This window comes from Rhinolophus sinicus, linkage group LG07, assembly GCF_036562045.2.
Source record: "Rhinolophus sinicus isolate RSC01 linkage group LG07, ASM3656204v1, whole genome shotgun sequence".
NCBI lineage: Eukaryota > Metazoa > Chordata > Mammalia > Chiroptera > Rhinolophidae > Rhinolophus > Rhinolophus sinicus.
The window spans coordinates 113,372,992-113,390,085 of NC_133757.1; the positions used below are offsets into that span (position 1 = coordinate 113,372,992).

Consider the following 17,094-nt stretch of genomic DNA (forward strand, 5'->3'; position numbering starts at 1 on the left):
GCCCTTTCCTGTGGCCACACCTCAAAACTGTGACCCTCACCGCTATTAATTGAGCTCTTGTAAAGAATTACCCTCAGAAATCAAATTATGTTTTTAACAACCAGTGTCAACGCATCATCATGAGGGCATGTTCTTTGCACCAAATCGAATAAGCTTGCCTTTTTTATTATTATTACTTTTTTAAAGCAGTTCTAGTCTATAAAACCAACAGTGCACGTAAGAGTCTCTTGTTGTAAGGAACACACACACACACCCCACTCTCAGATCTCCTGTGAGTAAGCCTGAGGCAGTAAGCAGCTGGGTGTGTGATCCGGAGGGAATTTGCCAAGCCCAGATGCAACCATCACCACCAGAATACAGGCCTGGCTCTCATCCGGTTAAGGAAAAAAACCTCAGGTAACACAAAGGGGGAAATTTCACTTTCTGTCCATTCAGTAGAGAGTGGTCTTCAGAATAAAGTGAAAAAGGAGACTTGTGAAACTGTTACATTTTTGTTCCTTTTCTCTAATGTCTGTAAATATGTAAAATCATGCTGCAGACACACAGACAGCACATAAGCTGGGACAGACAGCATTATTAAGCAGTCATTCCAGTGAATTTTCCCTGTTGTTTGGCCCGGTGTTCAACCTCCGTTTAGTGGGAACTGGCCTGGATGGCTGGCTGTTGGCTGATTTGGCGCATTTCACAAACTGACCTCACTCAGAGCAAGAAGGACTCGTGTTTCAATTTGAGTTAGGTAACACTTGGAAGGGGTAGGAATTCACAACCAGGATATGCTGTTGGAAAGGCTGGTGGTTCTGTGAGAACTATCTTCATTACAAAGTCTCTTCCATTTTTCTGCCTGGGACCTGGGCACACCTCCCTGTTTAGAAGCACCTGCTTCCAGTTTGCCCTTCCCTAGAGAGAAGCAGAATGGAAAGACCTGGGCAAGGGGCTTTCAGCATTCGGTAGCACATTCAGAGCTATTAAGGAGTTCCTTGGGCAAGTCATGTACCATTGGCTTCCTCCTCTATAAGCTTGGCACTCGGGAGACTGTTGTGAGGTTAATTTAGGTAAAAGGAATGCACGCAACCCAGTGCCAGATGCACAGTAGGCACACAAACCTTTTTCTTCGCTATATATCAGCATCTCTCTCCATGAAACTGACTAATACCAACATGACAACTACAACCTGATCTATTGTCCAGATGGCATTTCACCAAGAGTTGGACCAGAAGCTCTTCTAGCGCTAATGTCGAAAGATGTGAGGGCACTGCCACCCAGTCTGTTCTCTTCCCTACATCTCTTGTTTTGGGAAGTCTCTTTGTTCTTCTTACTGTTTGGGTTGTGCTGTTGTTTTCTACACACAGTTCTGCTTAGGACAACCACACTCGGCTATTAAATACTAATGGTGGAAACCCTGAATGATGATAACCCTTAATATTGAGTTCCAGTTCATTGATCACATCCTGTTAATTGATCACATTGTCCTCCTTTTAGAAGAAAACAACAAATAGGCCAAGAAGGGGTCCTGCAGTGGCCTGATAGAGGCAGATTCAGAACTTTCCCACAACCAGCAACCTAACACTTTAGAATGGCAGGGGAGCGTCACGCGTCCAAGCACTTCCTCCAGTGTTTGTTGAAGAAATGGCCATCGTTCCATCGTTCGGCAGCTCTTCTCTGTTCCTCTCTCTCCCTGGAGACTAAGAAGGTGATGGGACCCCTCTTCACTGGCCTGTTGAAAGAGGCGTTGAAACAAGTATCCTTCACTAAGTGGGGTTGATATTTCTGCTTTCGTCTCAATACCGTCCCTCTAGTGCTTTTAGTGTGTTATATGACACTTTCCATTTTTCTCTACTATCTAAATTCCATTGCTGAGGGTGCACCTGCGGTGTTTTATTCAGAAATAGGACTATTGTCACTGAGGAAAGGTGGATATGAATTTACAATGGGTTTTTTCCCCCCTTCATGTTGTTCATGGTTATCTTAATATTTCTCTTGATCTAAAGTAGAATAACCAATTTTATCAAACACTAACTTTTTAAAGTCTGAAATATGCGAACTGTTTTCTTTGGAGGAAGCAGTTCCAACAAATTAGTAAATACTTCGATATAAGGCTAACATGATTATTCTGATATTTATACTTAAATCAAAAGTAAAATGCCAAAATCACAGGAATGTTAAAAGCTAAATCTAATTTGATCCCAACAGCATTTCATAAAAGAAGGCTTTTAGCTATACATTGAGTGGGGCTTTTTTTTTTTTTATAATGAAAAGGAAAAATGATTTATTTCATTAAGAGAGATGTCATCAGTAGATATTTAGAAAATAATGGTCCAAATTATTTCATCTGACTCAAGTGTCATTGAATTATGTCACATACAATTTGTTATTGAGTGAGAAAAAAGCAATTATGGCCCATTTCCCTCCTGACCATTAATTTCCTGGCTCTAGGTAGAAAAAAAAATTGTGTTGAGGGGAAAGGAACTCGATCAATTGCAATTTAAGTAGCAATGTTTTATTGCAATATATTCTAGGTAACATTCTATACAGAGTCAGATGTAGCAATAAAACAGTATATTTGTTCATTGTTGTTTTATGCTTATGTAATAACGCAATAAAAATTTAAGAGCTTGTTTGTTCTTTATAAGAGTTTTTACTTACCATCTCTTCCAAGGGATGCTATTCTTTTATCACTTTAGAAGAAATCATTTTAGGACACTAAAGTGTTCATGGTGGTGAGATGGTTTGTGCTTTCTTTCATGTCTGTGAGCCATCTGGAAGCCACATTTAAGTGTTTAATGTGCCTGCATTGCACACAGTGTTTTCATCTATGACCCAGGTCATTAACCCAGGAAAAAGCCAGTAGATTAACTACTGCCTTCAGTTTCACCCACCTCTGCAAAACTCAGCTCACCGGAATGACTGGGGAGACATCAATGAGTTGACTGCTGGGTTTTGGGAAATACACAGATAATAATTAAAGAAAAACAAAACAAAACCCTAAACACGGACTGTAGACATCAATGTCAGAATATACCAGTCTGTGACCCAGGCAGAAACAGCAGTTTAAAGAATACAGTATAGTAATTGCTGCTGATGTTCAAAATCACTGCTTAAATGGCCATGTGGATGCTTCTAGCTGCATTTAAAGCACAAGCCCTCCAAACACAGTAGAGAAGGTATATAACAAGGTTATTACTAAACATTCAAACCTAGGAGATTTTGTAACGTAAAGCAGTAAGTTCAGGATTAAGCTTAAATTCAAGCTTTGAAGGACTCTAAGTTCATGTGTTAGCACAAGGAGCTTTATAAATATCAGGGCAGTTTTAGAGACATGACTAAGCCCCTAGTTTGAATGTGATGAATACCGATGGGGTTTTCAGAAATCACCTGGCTGGTCATCCTCCACATCATGCTATATAATGATATATAAATTCATGCTATATAATAGTTCTAGAATTAGATGAATTATTGCAAAGATACTGTATCTGGCAATAGCCTGTAAAATGGTGCTATCTGAACTACATTTCTGTTAAGCATGAGTTTGGGGACCTTAATGCCAAATATGAGAAGTACCATGTGGGGAGGTACTTGGTAAATTGAAACATGCACTGCAGATGTTATTATTGATAAGAACTCTTGGTCCCCAGTAAAATGCAAGATTATGTTCTGTTCATGTTCTGAAATGTGTCTGAGTCGCTCTATTGTGCACCCGTCCATTCACAAAGTATACAGAACAGTCAGGTCAATACTGTGCCAAAGTGGGAATACTGCAGGCAAAGCGGGAAGCTGTTGCATTCCCTCCCCTGTCCAGCAGGACAGGGACCCTTTGGCTGCTCAGGGGCCTTGCTGGCAGCACCAGGGAGCACGGATGTGTCAGTGGGGAAGCAATGAAGATGCTAAGCTTTGCCTTGTGGTTCCATTTCCCCAGGGCACCTGGATGACGATGGATTACCCCACGGGTTCTGTACCGTCACCTACTCCTCCACGGACAGATTTGAGGGGAACTTTGTTCACGGAGAAAAGAACGGACGGGGGAAGTTCTTCTTCTTTGATGGCAGGTAGCATTCAGAGTTTTGTTTTGTTTTGTTATGTTGGGGGTTGGGTACCAAGTTACTTTATTTGGAGGAATGATACAGATGAAATAATGTAAGTGGATGTGCTCGTGCAGCTTACAGAAAACGTAAAGGGAACCCCAACACACATGCATGCACTGCTTTGGGGACCAGGGAAGTCACCCGCTGTGGTCCTGGGGAAGCCAGCTTAAGGCTTAGCTCTGTCATCACTGCCTCCTGGGGTGTGCTTGGCAAAGGGAGACTGCGGTGAGGTGCAGGAGCCCCCACCTCGCACAAGGTAGTGAGGTAGTCGCTCAGTTGTTTGATGGATTTCATCTGCTCAGATAATGAGTCTCAATGAAACCACACAGTAGGGTTATTTATGTGAGGTCTGTGCATGGCCAGCAGGGACCGACTCACGCTGTTTCCCACGTGTACTGCACACTCCATTGCATTCAGCCTGCCCTCTCAGTCCTCACGGTCTGGCTTCTGTTCTGAAGGAAGATTTAGCCACCTGGTTGGTTCTGCAGCTTCACCAGTTTCTCAGCATGTTCCCTCTCCTCATGACATTGGTCAAGAAAACATGTAGCAAAGGTCTGCAAAGCCACATCATCGTGGTCCAAGCACGAACAGGTAGACGCAGGAGGTGGACAGCTCTGGCCTCACAGGGCTGTAAACGCCTGTCTGGGGATAACTGCTCTTTCTGTGTGATTCCTTCTCTTGTGATCACAGGTAAACTGGCCAGAGGGAAACTTTTCCTATTTCCTCCTTTTCTTATTTCCATAACAGTTTAGTTATTGCTCTCTTCTGGACAGTGTCTCTTTTTACCTCATGTTGCAATTATTCTTTTATTTATTCAGCAAATATAATTTATGCCAATGTCTTATTTCTCCTACAGAACAGAGGTTTCCTTGAGGGCAGAATCTTATGTTTCATCTCCTATGCTTCATAGCACTTTCCCTTAATTGGATGCTTTAAAAAAATTCTTGCTGAATGAGTGTGGGAGCTGAGAGAGAGTCGAATTCACCCAGAAAACACACACACACACTCACACACACTCACACACACACACATTCATGCTTTAAATCAGATAATTTGATGATCAGAGCAAGTAACTGACTGGCTCTGAAAAAACAGCCCAGCAGGTTTGGTTTTATTTCGAGTTGGTTACCTGATTGCTTCACAGACCAAATACACAGAGCACTGACGGGCAGGACCCAGCTTCTGAGCCTTTGCCAAGAACGAGCTACATGTGAGCGCCACAATACTGACCCCTCAGCCCTGGGGTGCCCCGTGGGCCTGACATTGCCCCCAGCACCTCCCTGCCTCTGTCAAGCTCCTCACTTCTAGCTCCAAGCACCATCCTCCAGGCACCCCAGTGTGTCGTACAAATGCAGTAATTTGCATGTGTGTCATGACATGAAAAAACGGAAGCATTAGGTCAGGTTTAAGCACCAGGCCAATAGCTATCTACAGGACAGGAATAACAGCCTATGGGATAGAAATAAATAACCTTGGTTAGCTTTCTTCAAATAGACGGGGACTAATGCCTCGAGGGGAGGTCAGTGTCATGCTTTTATGACATATGGCGAAGCGGTACGGTGACAGGTTCTCATCACCTTCTTTCTTAAGCCCACTACTGACGTGATGAGACACCGCGAAAAAGATTCAGTGTAAAAATTAATGAGTTAGTCTAGTCTTCTGACTGGAACAAAGGATGTGCAACTGATTAGGTCTTTCTAAGGGGGATGCAGGCTTTCGTCCTGGAGAACTCAGTTGTTTCTACAGGAAGCAGCACCTTAATTTACAGTTATCTATTCATTTTTCTCCCTATTGCCCCTCCCAATTTTTAGGGTCTGATATGCTAGGTAAAATAAAACGGGGCCCCTACACCTTTCCTGCCAGTCAGGAGGCTTTGGTATGGAAAAAATTGCCCCCAAAAGGCTGAGATCAAGGTTTTAAAATAACAGGTGAGGAAACAAAAAGTTTCTATTAGAGTTTTAAAAAGTTGTTCAAACCTGTAGCACTGGCTTGTGCTCCTATCAAAGGGTTTGTTTGCAAGTGTGGAACCTGTGTTTGCAAAATCACAAAGTGTGGCGATAAAAGATTTAGACCGGTACATCCTAATCTTATGTATTAATAAAACCTGAACCCAACTGTGTGATGTTTTTAAACTACTTTATTGAGATATGATTCACATGCAAAAAGCTGTACATATTTAATGTGTACAACTAGAGGACTTTGGAGTTAAATATATGTCCATGAAACTGTCACCATAATCGATGCCATTAACTGGGTGTGTGATTCATGGGACAGTTTCACACAAATAGGAATTTATATCAAGAAAATTCCAGAATCAATTTTTCCCTTAACATAGATTCTGATAAACCCAAATAAGGATTTTAAATATTAAAATCACCAGGAAAATGGCCCTGTTAAATTTTTTAACCAAGTTCCTAGATAGCAGAATATTTTATTTTGTTTCTAAATTACATGTGTGACAAATGCTTGGTTAGAATTAAAAATTTCAAGAAATACAGAAATGTGAAAAGTGAATGTGTTCCCCTTTTGTTCAACCTCACCCCCATGTCACAGAGGTAACCACTATTGGCAAAGAATGTAAGCATCTTAATTAAATATTTTCAAGGCAAAATAAGAAATAAATATCTACTTCTAAATCTCTAAATTAAGTTTAAATAGCCAAAATGTACACTGTTTACCTTTGTCTCAGCTTCAGAATGTTTGCTAGTTTTAAGATCTCAATCAACAGTTAGTCTTTCCTTCATTATATGACAAAATGTAACACAGAAGAGCTAAGTTATTACAAACTGCTTATCAAGTCGGAAATCTCAAGTCAGACCACTCATCCTTTACCAGACAGTTTATCACACAAATGAGGAATGAATGTGAAAATTGACCCTTAATTTGAAACTTGTCTTTTCAAGCAGCTATTGTTTTCTATTTTTCCCTCTTATTAAAGGAAAGAAGAAAATCGTCCTTAGATTATTGGGACTTACCGTCTGCTCTGGTCCTGAGGTAGACATTTATGCAGCAAAAGGAAGCTTGGGGCTTTGTTGGCTCTGCACTGATTCGCGGACCACTGTGGGGGTGTTATTAAAATGTTTAGTATGCAAAATACTTTGATATACACATCTCAAATTTTTATACTAATCCCTGATTCTGGATGTTTATTATATTTTTCCCCTTAATTGTTCTCATGGCAACCAAGATTTATGGATGTAAAGACAATTTAGCAGGACTTCTCAACATCTTAGAATGGTTACAAGGAAGTGGTATTTCAATGCAGATTGGCTTCGGGCTGTGTAATATTAGGGAAACGTGCAGGTTTTGGCTTGGTTACTAGGTAGAGATAATTCATTCAGTTTTACTTTTTTATGTTGTTTTTTCTTCTCCTTATGGGCCAATTTGATTTCAAAGTATTATTTACTGCTCATGACTTCACTTTCCTGTGTGCTCACCATTTTCTGATGTTGATTTGCAACATTAATGTGTCTGGCTAAGAGGGCTCCTTGTAGTTTATCACCAGCCAAATAACGTAAGCGAGGTTGTGCATCTGGTGAGTCCAAAGAAGGCTGATGTTATTCCAGGTGACAGGTCCATGCAGGATTTCTTGTGTTTGCTTTTCAGAAAGTGCTTGCTCACATTTCAGAGAAATTGGAGATAGAATGGACTTCTGAAATCATGTATTCCAACCTCCCACACAAGGCAAAAAAAAAAAGCCCCTTCTCTATTCCTGACAGTCATCCAGCTTATGTTGGAACCAGGCTCAACAAATACATTTATCTGTATTCTAAAGAACACTGCTGATTAAGTCAATATTTTCATGACATACAAGAAGAAAGGGAGTGGAAAAGAAGTGGATAACTCTGAATACTTTTCATCTGGTCAACATGGGACACGTTGCCTTCATATAATCTGGGAAGTCGGTTCTATAATCCTATTTTACATATGAAGAAACTGAGGCACAGAGTGGCGAAGTAACTTACCCAAGTCCCCCTAGTTAGTAAGGGTGGGAGCTGAGATTCCAGCCAAGGTGAGTTCAAGGGCAGAGCCACCCCTCTTCTCACTACATCTATTACTCTCCTCTAACGAGACACGAGACACGAGGAAATACTTCTGATCCTGAGGACCTTGCTTCCATGCTTTAACTTTTCTTGAGGTCACTCATTAGCTATAATTGTGAGAAATTCAAAGGAGTCCTGGGGTGAATTCAGTTACTTTCTTGTAGGAGTTTGAACAACTTGGTAGGAGTTGTTAGTTTGATGGAAGGGTTTCCTGAGGAAAAACTCAGAGGGGCCCTGTTCTGGCGAGTTGGCCTCTTCCTCATTTGTAAAATGCAGATAATTGCGCCTACTTCTGAGTTGTTGCGAGGACCGAATGAGAAAACCTGCAAAGACCTTGCAGAGTGAACAACACCTAGTAGATACTCACAGGAAAGCATGATTTCTTTTCTTCTGTTACTCTGTTATCTGCATTTTCCCGCTTTATTGCGATATGATTGACATATAACACATGTAAGTTTAAGGTGTTTAGTGTGATTTGATACATGTATATATTGAGAAATTGTTACTTCACACATAATTAACATTTTTGTGTGTATGGTGATAATATTTAAGATCTGTTCTCTGAACAAGTTTTAAGTATATGACGCAGTATTGTTAATTGAAGTCACCATGTGGTACCTTAGAGCCCCAAACTTATTCAGCTTACAGCTACAAGTCTGTACCCTTTGGAATAGAGTCAACAGAATTGTAACAGCTATATACGATGTCAGAGGGGTAGTAGATTGGGGGAGAGAAGTTATCACTTTGCGAGACGTGTAAATGTCTAACTATTACATTGTTTTGTACACTTGAAACTAATAAAAAGAAATCCTTAACTTAAACAAACAAACAAGCGAAAGGTTTGTACCCTTTGGCCAACATCTCACCATTTCCTCTGCCCGTCCCCCCGCCCCCCCCCTCCCCCCCCCCCGTCCTCTGGCAACCACCATTCTACTCTCTATTTCTGTGAGTTGGGCCTTTTTAGATTCCACGCGTAAGTGATGACACGTAGGGTTTGTCTATCTCTGTCTGACTTATTTTAGTTAGCACAATGCCCTCCAGGTCAAGGATGGATTATTATTATCTTTTATCATTGTTGTCAGTGTTATTATTTGTTGATTGCAGTGCTGGCAGCATTTTCTCAGGGTTTGATTTCAGAGAGCAAAATTCAGTTTCACCAATTGCTTCTCAAAATATTCTCCTGTCCTCTCGAGCCTTTATAAGAATCAGATCCCACAGGCTCCTAGACCTTCTGGGAGAGGGTGAAAACCTCTGCAAGTGGACAGCACATGTTACCCGGAAGCTTTGGCAGTCTCCTCTCCGCGGCCATCACACCGTGGAAGCTGACGCTTCTGGCTGGATAGAGCACTAGCAGACATTCTTCTTCTTTACTTAGTTTCAAGTATTTTAAGAGATAATATATATTGTCATATAAAATCATTCCTAAAACAATGTTTTAATACTAAAGATCACTATTTAATTTGGTTAGAGATGGGAATTTAAAGTGGAATTATGATTCATTTAAAATGTCCCTCTTGGTTCTTCCATCGCTTTACATTTTACTGCCCGAGAGGAAGGGAACTCGTGGGGGCGGGGAGGGAATAGTTTATGCCCCTGAGGTGGAAAGCCCAAAACCTTCTAGATCCCAAAACTAGGAAGAAGAAGCCAAAGCTGCTAAGTGTCCTCAGACCACTTTTGTGTATTCAGATATTAAAGAGAATTTTAAAATGAAAATACAGTAATATTTGCATAGACTGCAGATGTGTTAGTCTAGGTCAAAGAGAATGTGACCCATACATTTTTTTTTTCTGAATGTCCTCAGGGATTTTAAAAGTTTGGTTATATATGTTTTAAGGAAAGAAGCAAGGAAAACATACATGGAAGCTAAGATATATAGAGGTGTGCTTGCAGCCCATGAATAAACTAATGTGAGCAGAAAATTCTAGAGCAGGGGTCAGCAAACTTTTTCTGTATAGGGTGAGACAGTACAAAAGCAAACTTTTCTGTATAGGGTGAGGCTTCTCAGACCACATACAGTCTCTGCTGCAACTATTCAACTCTGCTGTTGTAATATGAAAGCAGCCATAGCGGATACAGGAAGGAATGTACATGGCTGTGTTCCAATAAAACTCTGTTTACAAAAACAGATAACAGGCCATGGCTTGCCAGCCTCCTCTGGCTGAGGAAGAAGTTGGAAAGAAAGAAAGCGCCCTTAACACCAGACTGAGAAGCTTTTCGTTTATTTCCCCCCATAACAGAGGATTTCAAAGCCTTATCATTTTCACTGCTCTGGAGAACCCACTGGGATAACATGCCCCCTTTGTCATCAGATCCCATCCAAGCCACCAAAAAATTTGCCAAAATAATGCAGTTAAGTTTTGCTCTCCAGTGCCTTAAGAATTTGCATTTGTGTATCTTCCATCTGTTGAGCTAAGAGGAAATATCAGTTTGTTCTTAGTATTATGGTACAAATAAGGATGGGCTCCACTGCCAGGGGGGTGGGACAAACTACTGGATATGGTGGAATATGTGCAGGTCCACGATTGTTTAACTGATTCACAAGACCCATGCCTTATCGATTTGATCATGAACCTGGGAAATACTGGCAGACTCGTCCATCCGGGAATAACTCCACCCAACACACAATTCAATTTTCAGAGCTGCTGAGAATCCAAAATCCAGTTTTCACAAATAAATATCCAGGACACCCACTGAAAATGGTATGGTAGATAAACAAGGAAAAATATATTGGTATAACTATGTCCCATCCAATATTTGGGACATATTTATACGAAAAATTTATTTGCTATTTATCTGAAATTTAAACTTAACTGAGCCTCCTGCGTTTTCTCTGGCAGGCCTAACAATGAAGATACAGGATTAGTTTTTTTGCACTATTTATTGCATCATTATGTCAGTTGATTAGTTATCCTTCAGCAAGGCTGTTCTTTTTTTTAATTAATTGTGGGAGTCTAATGACAGTCAAATCTCATTAATTCCAAACTCACTGATTTAGAATTTTGATTATTTATGCAAAGGTTTTGCTGAAATGTACTTTAAAATAAGCCTATTTGTCATTGATAGTACAAACAAAAGTGAAAGAGAACTATTTATCTCCTTGGGAGACTACAAATAGTGTAATTATAATATAATCAGAGGCTATTGTCATTTAGACTGTATGTTTCATTTAATAATTACAGATCATTCTGTCATTTATTGAAGCAAGCCAAGACTTGACCAGGCAGAGTCAGGTGCAGCCACCTAAGTCCCCCTAGCCCTTGTGTCCCACCTGTCCCCAGTACACAGTGTGTGCCAGTCTCTCCTGTTTGATGGCGTTGCTTTTGTTCATTGGGCTTGCTAGAACCGCACTACTTAGAAGGTACCCTATAAATGTGTGTTAGGTGGGTTAATGAATGAGTGTTATCTGCACATGGTAACATAATCAAAGTGTCTTTGTGGCTAAACATCTTACATTTTATATTTAAAAAGATAAATTTGAGCTGGTGTCCCCCTCATTCCAAATTTCAGTCCATAAAGAGAGTTTTGGGTAAAGTTAGTTTCATTGCATAACGGCCCATGTGAGGCTAACACTGAAAACATGTTATTGAAATTCTGCAAGTGTTTTATGAGGCGAGAAAGAGAGAGAGGTGCTTGTAAAGTCACCATGAGCACCCCTCTCTTCTGTGCTAGGATCGTGGGTCTCAAACATTATCAGGCCGCTAATGATGTACAAGTGAATAAGGTTTAGCCTGCAATCTTCCTTACTGGCTCCCAGTTTCCATGATCACGTACACACACACACACCAAGTATGGCTGTCACTGACAATATATTAATGATTTCAAACAAATATGTAGACATTTACACATGCTAAACTGTATTTGTATTATTGGAGACTACTATATGCAAGCCAACTGACAGATCCTTGGGCCTACCAGTGGACTCTGGACTACTTGTGAGGGATATTAGGCCTGAGTGGCTTACATGGGGAAAGCGTGACACCAGAATCTCTATTGCCAGGGAATGGTCAGCATCTAGTCTTAGAGACACATTCAGATGAGGCTTGTTCTCAGTTTCTATCTGTGGCTTCTTTCTTCTCTATTTCCTCCAGCAGAGAAAATGCATTCATAGGAACCAGGGGATTAAGAATGAAATCTCCCTGTATGTTCATAATCCCACCCACATTTCAGGAGTATTTTTCCCAGAAATCTAGGAGAATTCAGGAGGGTGATCAGGGGCTTTTGGATGTGAGCTGACTCATGGTCTGACGACTGCCTGTGTTCTTCCTTGTCTCACAGCACCCTAGAGGGGTACTATGTGGACGACGCCCTGCAGGGCCAGGGTGTTTACACTTATGAGGACGGGGGCATTCTCCAGGGCTCCTATGTGGACGGAGAGCTGAATGGTCCGGCTCAGGAATACGACACAGACGGGAGACTGATCTTCAAGGGACAATACAAAGATAATATTCGGCACGGAGTATGCTGGATATATTTCCCAGTAAGCCTTGCTTTGGGTCATTTTGCTGGAAAATAGCGTGTTTTAAGACAATGCTTTGACTCTTTACAATAAAGAGTAAAATGTATTCTCTACATCAGCAAATGTGAAGCTGTGAATGTTGAGTCACAGTAGCTGAAGCCAACAGTTCATGGGCTATGTCCTTTCATTGACTTAGATTGCCAGTCCTTCCACCTACCATGAGTTTCTTTTCAGTTGGTTTGGAAAGGGATGATTCAGCATGACTAAAACAAACTGAGACCAATTGGTTGTATTGTGTACCACTAATGAAGACAAAAATACAGAACTTTTAAACAATATTTCTTTGATTTACTATAGAAAGAGGTGGTGGAATATTTCATAGTTGCATTTAATTTTATTCTGTTTCTCATATGCAAGAACTAATCCAAAAATTCCCCATCTTTTTAGACTTACTACACTGTAGTTACTTGATTTTACAATCTTATTGTTTAATAAGGTGCTTTGTGGTTTATATTGCTTAAATTGATTAAAATTAACTTGCCTTTGAGTATTTGATAACATTTTATAATATGTCTGGAGTTTACCAGAGCAAAAAGATGTGGCAAAAACCATAATTGGGAATTAATGCTGTAATTTTTGTTTGCATTTCAAACATCCCATCTGTTGTTAGTAAATTTCCAGAAAATGTTTCAGAAAATCGACCTTAGAAAATATTTCATCTAATATTTTATTTTGTCTAGAGCTTCAGTCAAAATATATTTTTCCTTACTCTGAACCCTATCTTCCTATGATTAAAAAGTATTAATAAAAACAAAGTATCTATTACATGTAGAACAAGAAAAGTAGTCCCAGCCAGACCTACTTATACATTATTGTTCTTAAAAAATGTTATACTCTGGGAACAGGGCATAATCAAAGAACATAGTAAAACATTTTGAAAATAATTTCTAAAGCATTTGCACATCCTCTCGATAGGATCTGCAGTAGATCAGAAGTCCTTTCAGTTACTGCCTAGAAGGAGCGAGAAGAGGGATGTGGTGGGGGCCACTTACCAGTTTAGAAAGACCTGAAGTTTCCTTGCTTCATGAGTACACGGGGTGAACTTCTTGCCGCTGACAGGACAGGGACTCTTGAAGTCAGGAGAAGTGGAACTCTGCGTGAGAATGTGTATAAGAAAGAGGCAAAATGTGGTCTAGCAGATTCTCCCACTACCTGTCATTTTACTTGTGACTATGATCAATTAAGTCCCTAGAGATCAAAGATGCACTGACCGAATGGGTCCACCTTCCTCATTGTAGTTGCATTTTGAAACCTAAATGGGCAGCTACATTTTAGCCTTTAGCCTTATTAGCTTTTTTTAAATTATTTATTTTTTTCAGTTTCAGTTGACATTCAAGATTATTTTATATTAGTTTCAGGTGTACAGCATAGTGGTTAGACATTTATATAATGTATGCAGTGATCCCCCGATTAATCATTATCTCATTAAACACCAAGAGAAGACTCTGCCATGGGAAGGAAATATTGGGGAGTTATACGCCGTCAAATTAATGTGGTTGAGAACACTAGCCTTCTCTCCAGCGGCTCTTGGCAGTGGAGGGGCTAATCCCACCCCTTTGCTCTCTGGATTCAGAATCAACTAAGAAGCAGGCAGAGGTGTCAGGGATAACAGTGTGGGTTTTATTATGGCAGTGTTGGATAGGAGAGGTCATGTGGGCTCTTACCTTCCCCTCTGAACCGAACATCTGGACCAGCTGCAGACAGAGCAACTAGAAAGCTGCAGATTTCCCCTGGGGAAGCAGGGCCTCCCTGGGGGAGCTCCCCTAAGGGGAGGACAGGAGAGGAGAGGTAAACAGATGTACCTGCGGGCACTGCCAGTTCCCAGGCCCCTGGAGATGGTGAGCAAATATGTAGCAGGCCGCATGGGAGCAGCAGGCTTTCTCCTGTTCTAACCCCAACCCAATAGCGAGCTGGGTGTCAGTGGGTGTCAGACTCTGCCTTCTCACTAATGAGTCCTCCTCTCAAGAGAAGGAGCCACTGGGCAGAGGAGAGAAAACAGCTTCTTCCCCAACCCTCCCTGACACAGCAGACAAGGAAGTTACTGTGACCTGGGGTCAAAGCAGGAACAAGGGGAGGAAAAACTACTGATTCTCCCTGCAGTGTTTACAAGCTCTCTCTATGGACAGCTTCTTTTTTTCAAAATTTTACCTTGGGACAGGGCAGTCAAGTTTTTAATTAAAAATTCATAACCCCTTTTGGAAATAAAAGTAGAACCTCTGCTTTATTATTCTAGACAAATAAATTCGCTTGCCCCCAAAACCCAAAGTTTAAAGCATGTAAGGGAAGAAAAATGTAAGACCCTAGAAAGGCAGAATAAACAGCACCGTTGATGGCTTATATTCGTTTGGGCATGTAAGAAACACAAAAGCTCTAACACCCTTCAGCTAAATAGCCACTGAAGCCTGAAGGCAGGTCTTGCAGAAAGCGTCAGACCCATTTATGCCGGGTTATTAAGAATTAACTCGGGGAGGAGAAAGCAATAATAGATCCCTAATGTACTTTCTCCGTGAAAAACGCTTCCAAGTATTTTTCTTTCTATGAAGTGCTGTGGTTCGTTTTTTAGTTTATAACCTTTTTTCTCCAAAGAGCAATTAGATTCAGGGAACTACAGAAATCATGTACCCGATGTTATTCGTTCCTGCTGGCTTTCAGTAAGCAGCATTTTTGGGATGACTGAGAAATCATCCTACATCACTGACTCTGAGTAGCTGCTCCTAGAACCTCTGAGTTGGGGAAATAACCAAGCTTTTAGAAGATGTCCTAGTATTACTATTGTTACATCAAATCCACAGAGTTCTTAGAATTTCAAAGTTATACCGTAAGGACCTTCTGGTGGGGGGAAGGAGACAGCTCTTGCAGTCTAGATTAGATTATTTTGTGATTATTTATTAGGTTGGTGCAAAAGTAATTGCAGTTTAAAAGGTTAAAAATAATTGCAAAAACCGCAATTACTTTTGCACCAAACTAATATTAGATTATTTTTCGACATTCCAAGTCACTTCAAAAAGTACTTATGGATCGGGAGCATTTGAGATCTTGCTCCTTGCCATACGTCATCAGTTTAGCGCAATATTAGGTTGGTGCAAAAGTAATTGCGGGTTAAAAATATAATTGCAAAAACCACAATTACTTTTGCACCAACCTAATAAACTTAGAAAAAATTACAAATATACTGTGGATTACTTTCTGTGTCCCTAGAGCTTACCAGGATACAGAATTCTATGACAGCCTCTGCCCTAAAGCATTTAATGACCCTTAGGAATGAAGTAAGTGACAATTAAACAGGAAGCACAGCTGGCTTCTCTCCTGGAAAGAGGCAGGAGGGAGCAGTAAATAAAGAAGATTGGGAAGAAAGAAGTGATGGGGAAGGGAGTGGAATCTAGGTGATCTTTTTTCACTTTTTCTTCTAACTCCCAAAAAAGTGATGGTAGAGGATTCTCAGAAAGATAGTGTCCAGAAGACCTTTTGTTTATCTCCTAGAAAATGCAGACAACTCTCTTCACTCACATACACTAAATTAATTCTTACCTACACTTGAACTAAAGATTTTCCCTACAGACAAGCAATCCAAAATACAACACTGAGAAGTGAAATCGTATAAATAGTAGGTCAGACTGTCTTGCCACAGAGCCTCATCATATCTGGTATTGGCCCAAAGTAACACGTAGTTACATTTCCTTTAAATGTTTGTAACTAATATTACAAATATGACATATTTGTTTCTTAGATCATAAACCAAGATAGAGTATCAGTAACTTGCGCAGGATTATAAATTGCAACTCAATCTCTGACTCTAAATCAGGCCTCTCTGCACCTCTGCATATAACTTCTAGAAGTTTATCCATATGGGGCTGAATGGGGAGATAGGCGTCATGGGTTTTGCATTCTTTTGAAAAGTTCTTTGTTCTTAAACTGTTACGATCCATATTAGTGCTATTAACCATGGGAGTACACAAGAGAAATTTCTTGAAATGCATGTCATAGAGATAAATACTATATATAATGTTCTCTGGGTTTTGGTTTCTCCCATTAGGATGGAGGCAGCCTTGTAGGAGAAGTAAATGAAGATGGGGAGATGACTGGAGAGAAGATAGCCTATGTGTACCCTGATGAGAGGACTGCACTGTATGGAAAATTCATCGATGGAGAGATGATAGAAGGAAAGCTGGCTACCCTTGTGTCCACTGACGAAGGAAGGCCTCACTTTCAACTGATGCCCGGAAGTAAGTGGAATCTGCTTCAGGTGGGCTGCTCTAATTCCAAAGCAGGTTGTTAGGGCTTATATGAGAGAAGTTCATTTCTTCGTCTAGTCCACTTTCATCAGCTTTGCTGCATAAACCTCAACACCTCAATAGTTTACAACAACAAACACACATCTGCTGACCAGCTCGTCTCGGCTGGGCTTGGCTGGACCAGGGTAGCCCTGAAGCTTCTAGTCAGGTTTCAGTCTGCTCTG

The 17,094-nt window shown here is 40.6% G+C and overlaps 1 protein-coding gene across 4 annotated transcripts in view; it reads left to right on the forward strand.

Moving 5' to 3' along the window:
• SETD7 (SET domain containing 7, histone lysine methyltransferase) overlaps window positions 1-17,094 on the forward strand; it is a 42,713-nt gene that overhangs the window by 5,320 nt on the left and 20,299 nt on the right. For all 4 annotated transcript variants that reach the window (XM_019730816.2, XM_019730815.2, XM_019730813.2 and 1 more), the window contains exons 3-5: window positions 3,914-4,043; window positions 12,398-12,599; window positions 16,672-16,861. In XM_019730816.2, the coding sequence (XP_019586375.2) occupies window positions 3,914-4,043; window positions 12,398-12,599; window positions 16,672-16,861 (522 nt within the window). The remainder of the gene's footprint in view (window positions 1-3,913; window positions 4,044-12,397; window positions 12,600-16,671; window positions 16,862-17,094) is intronic.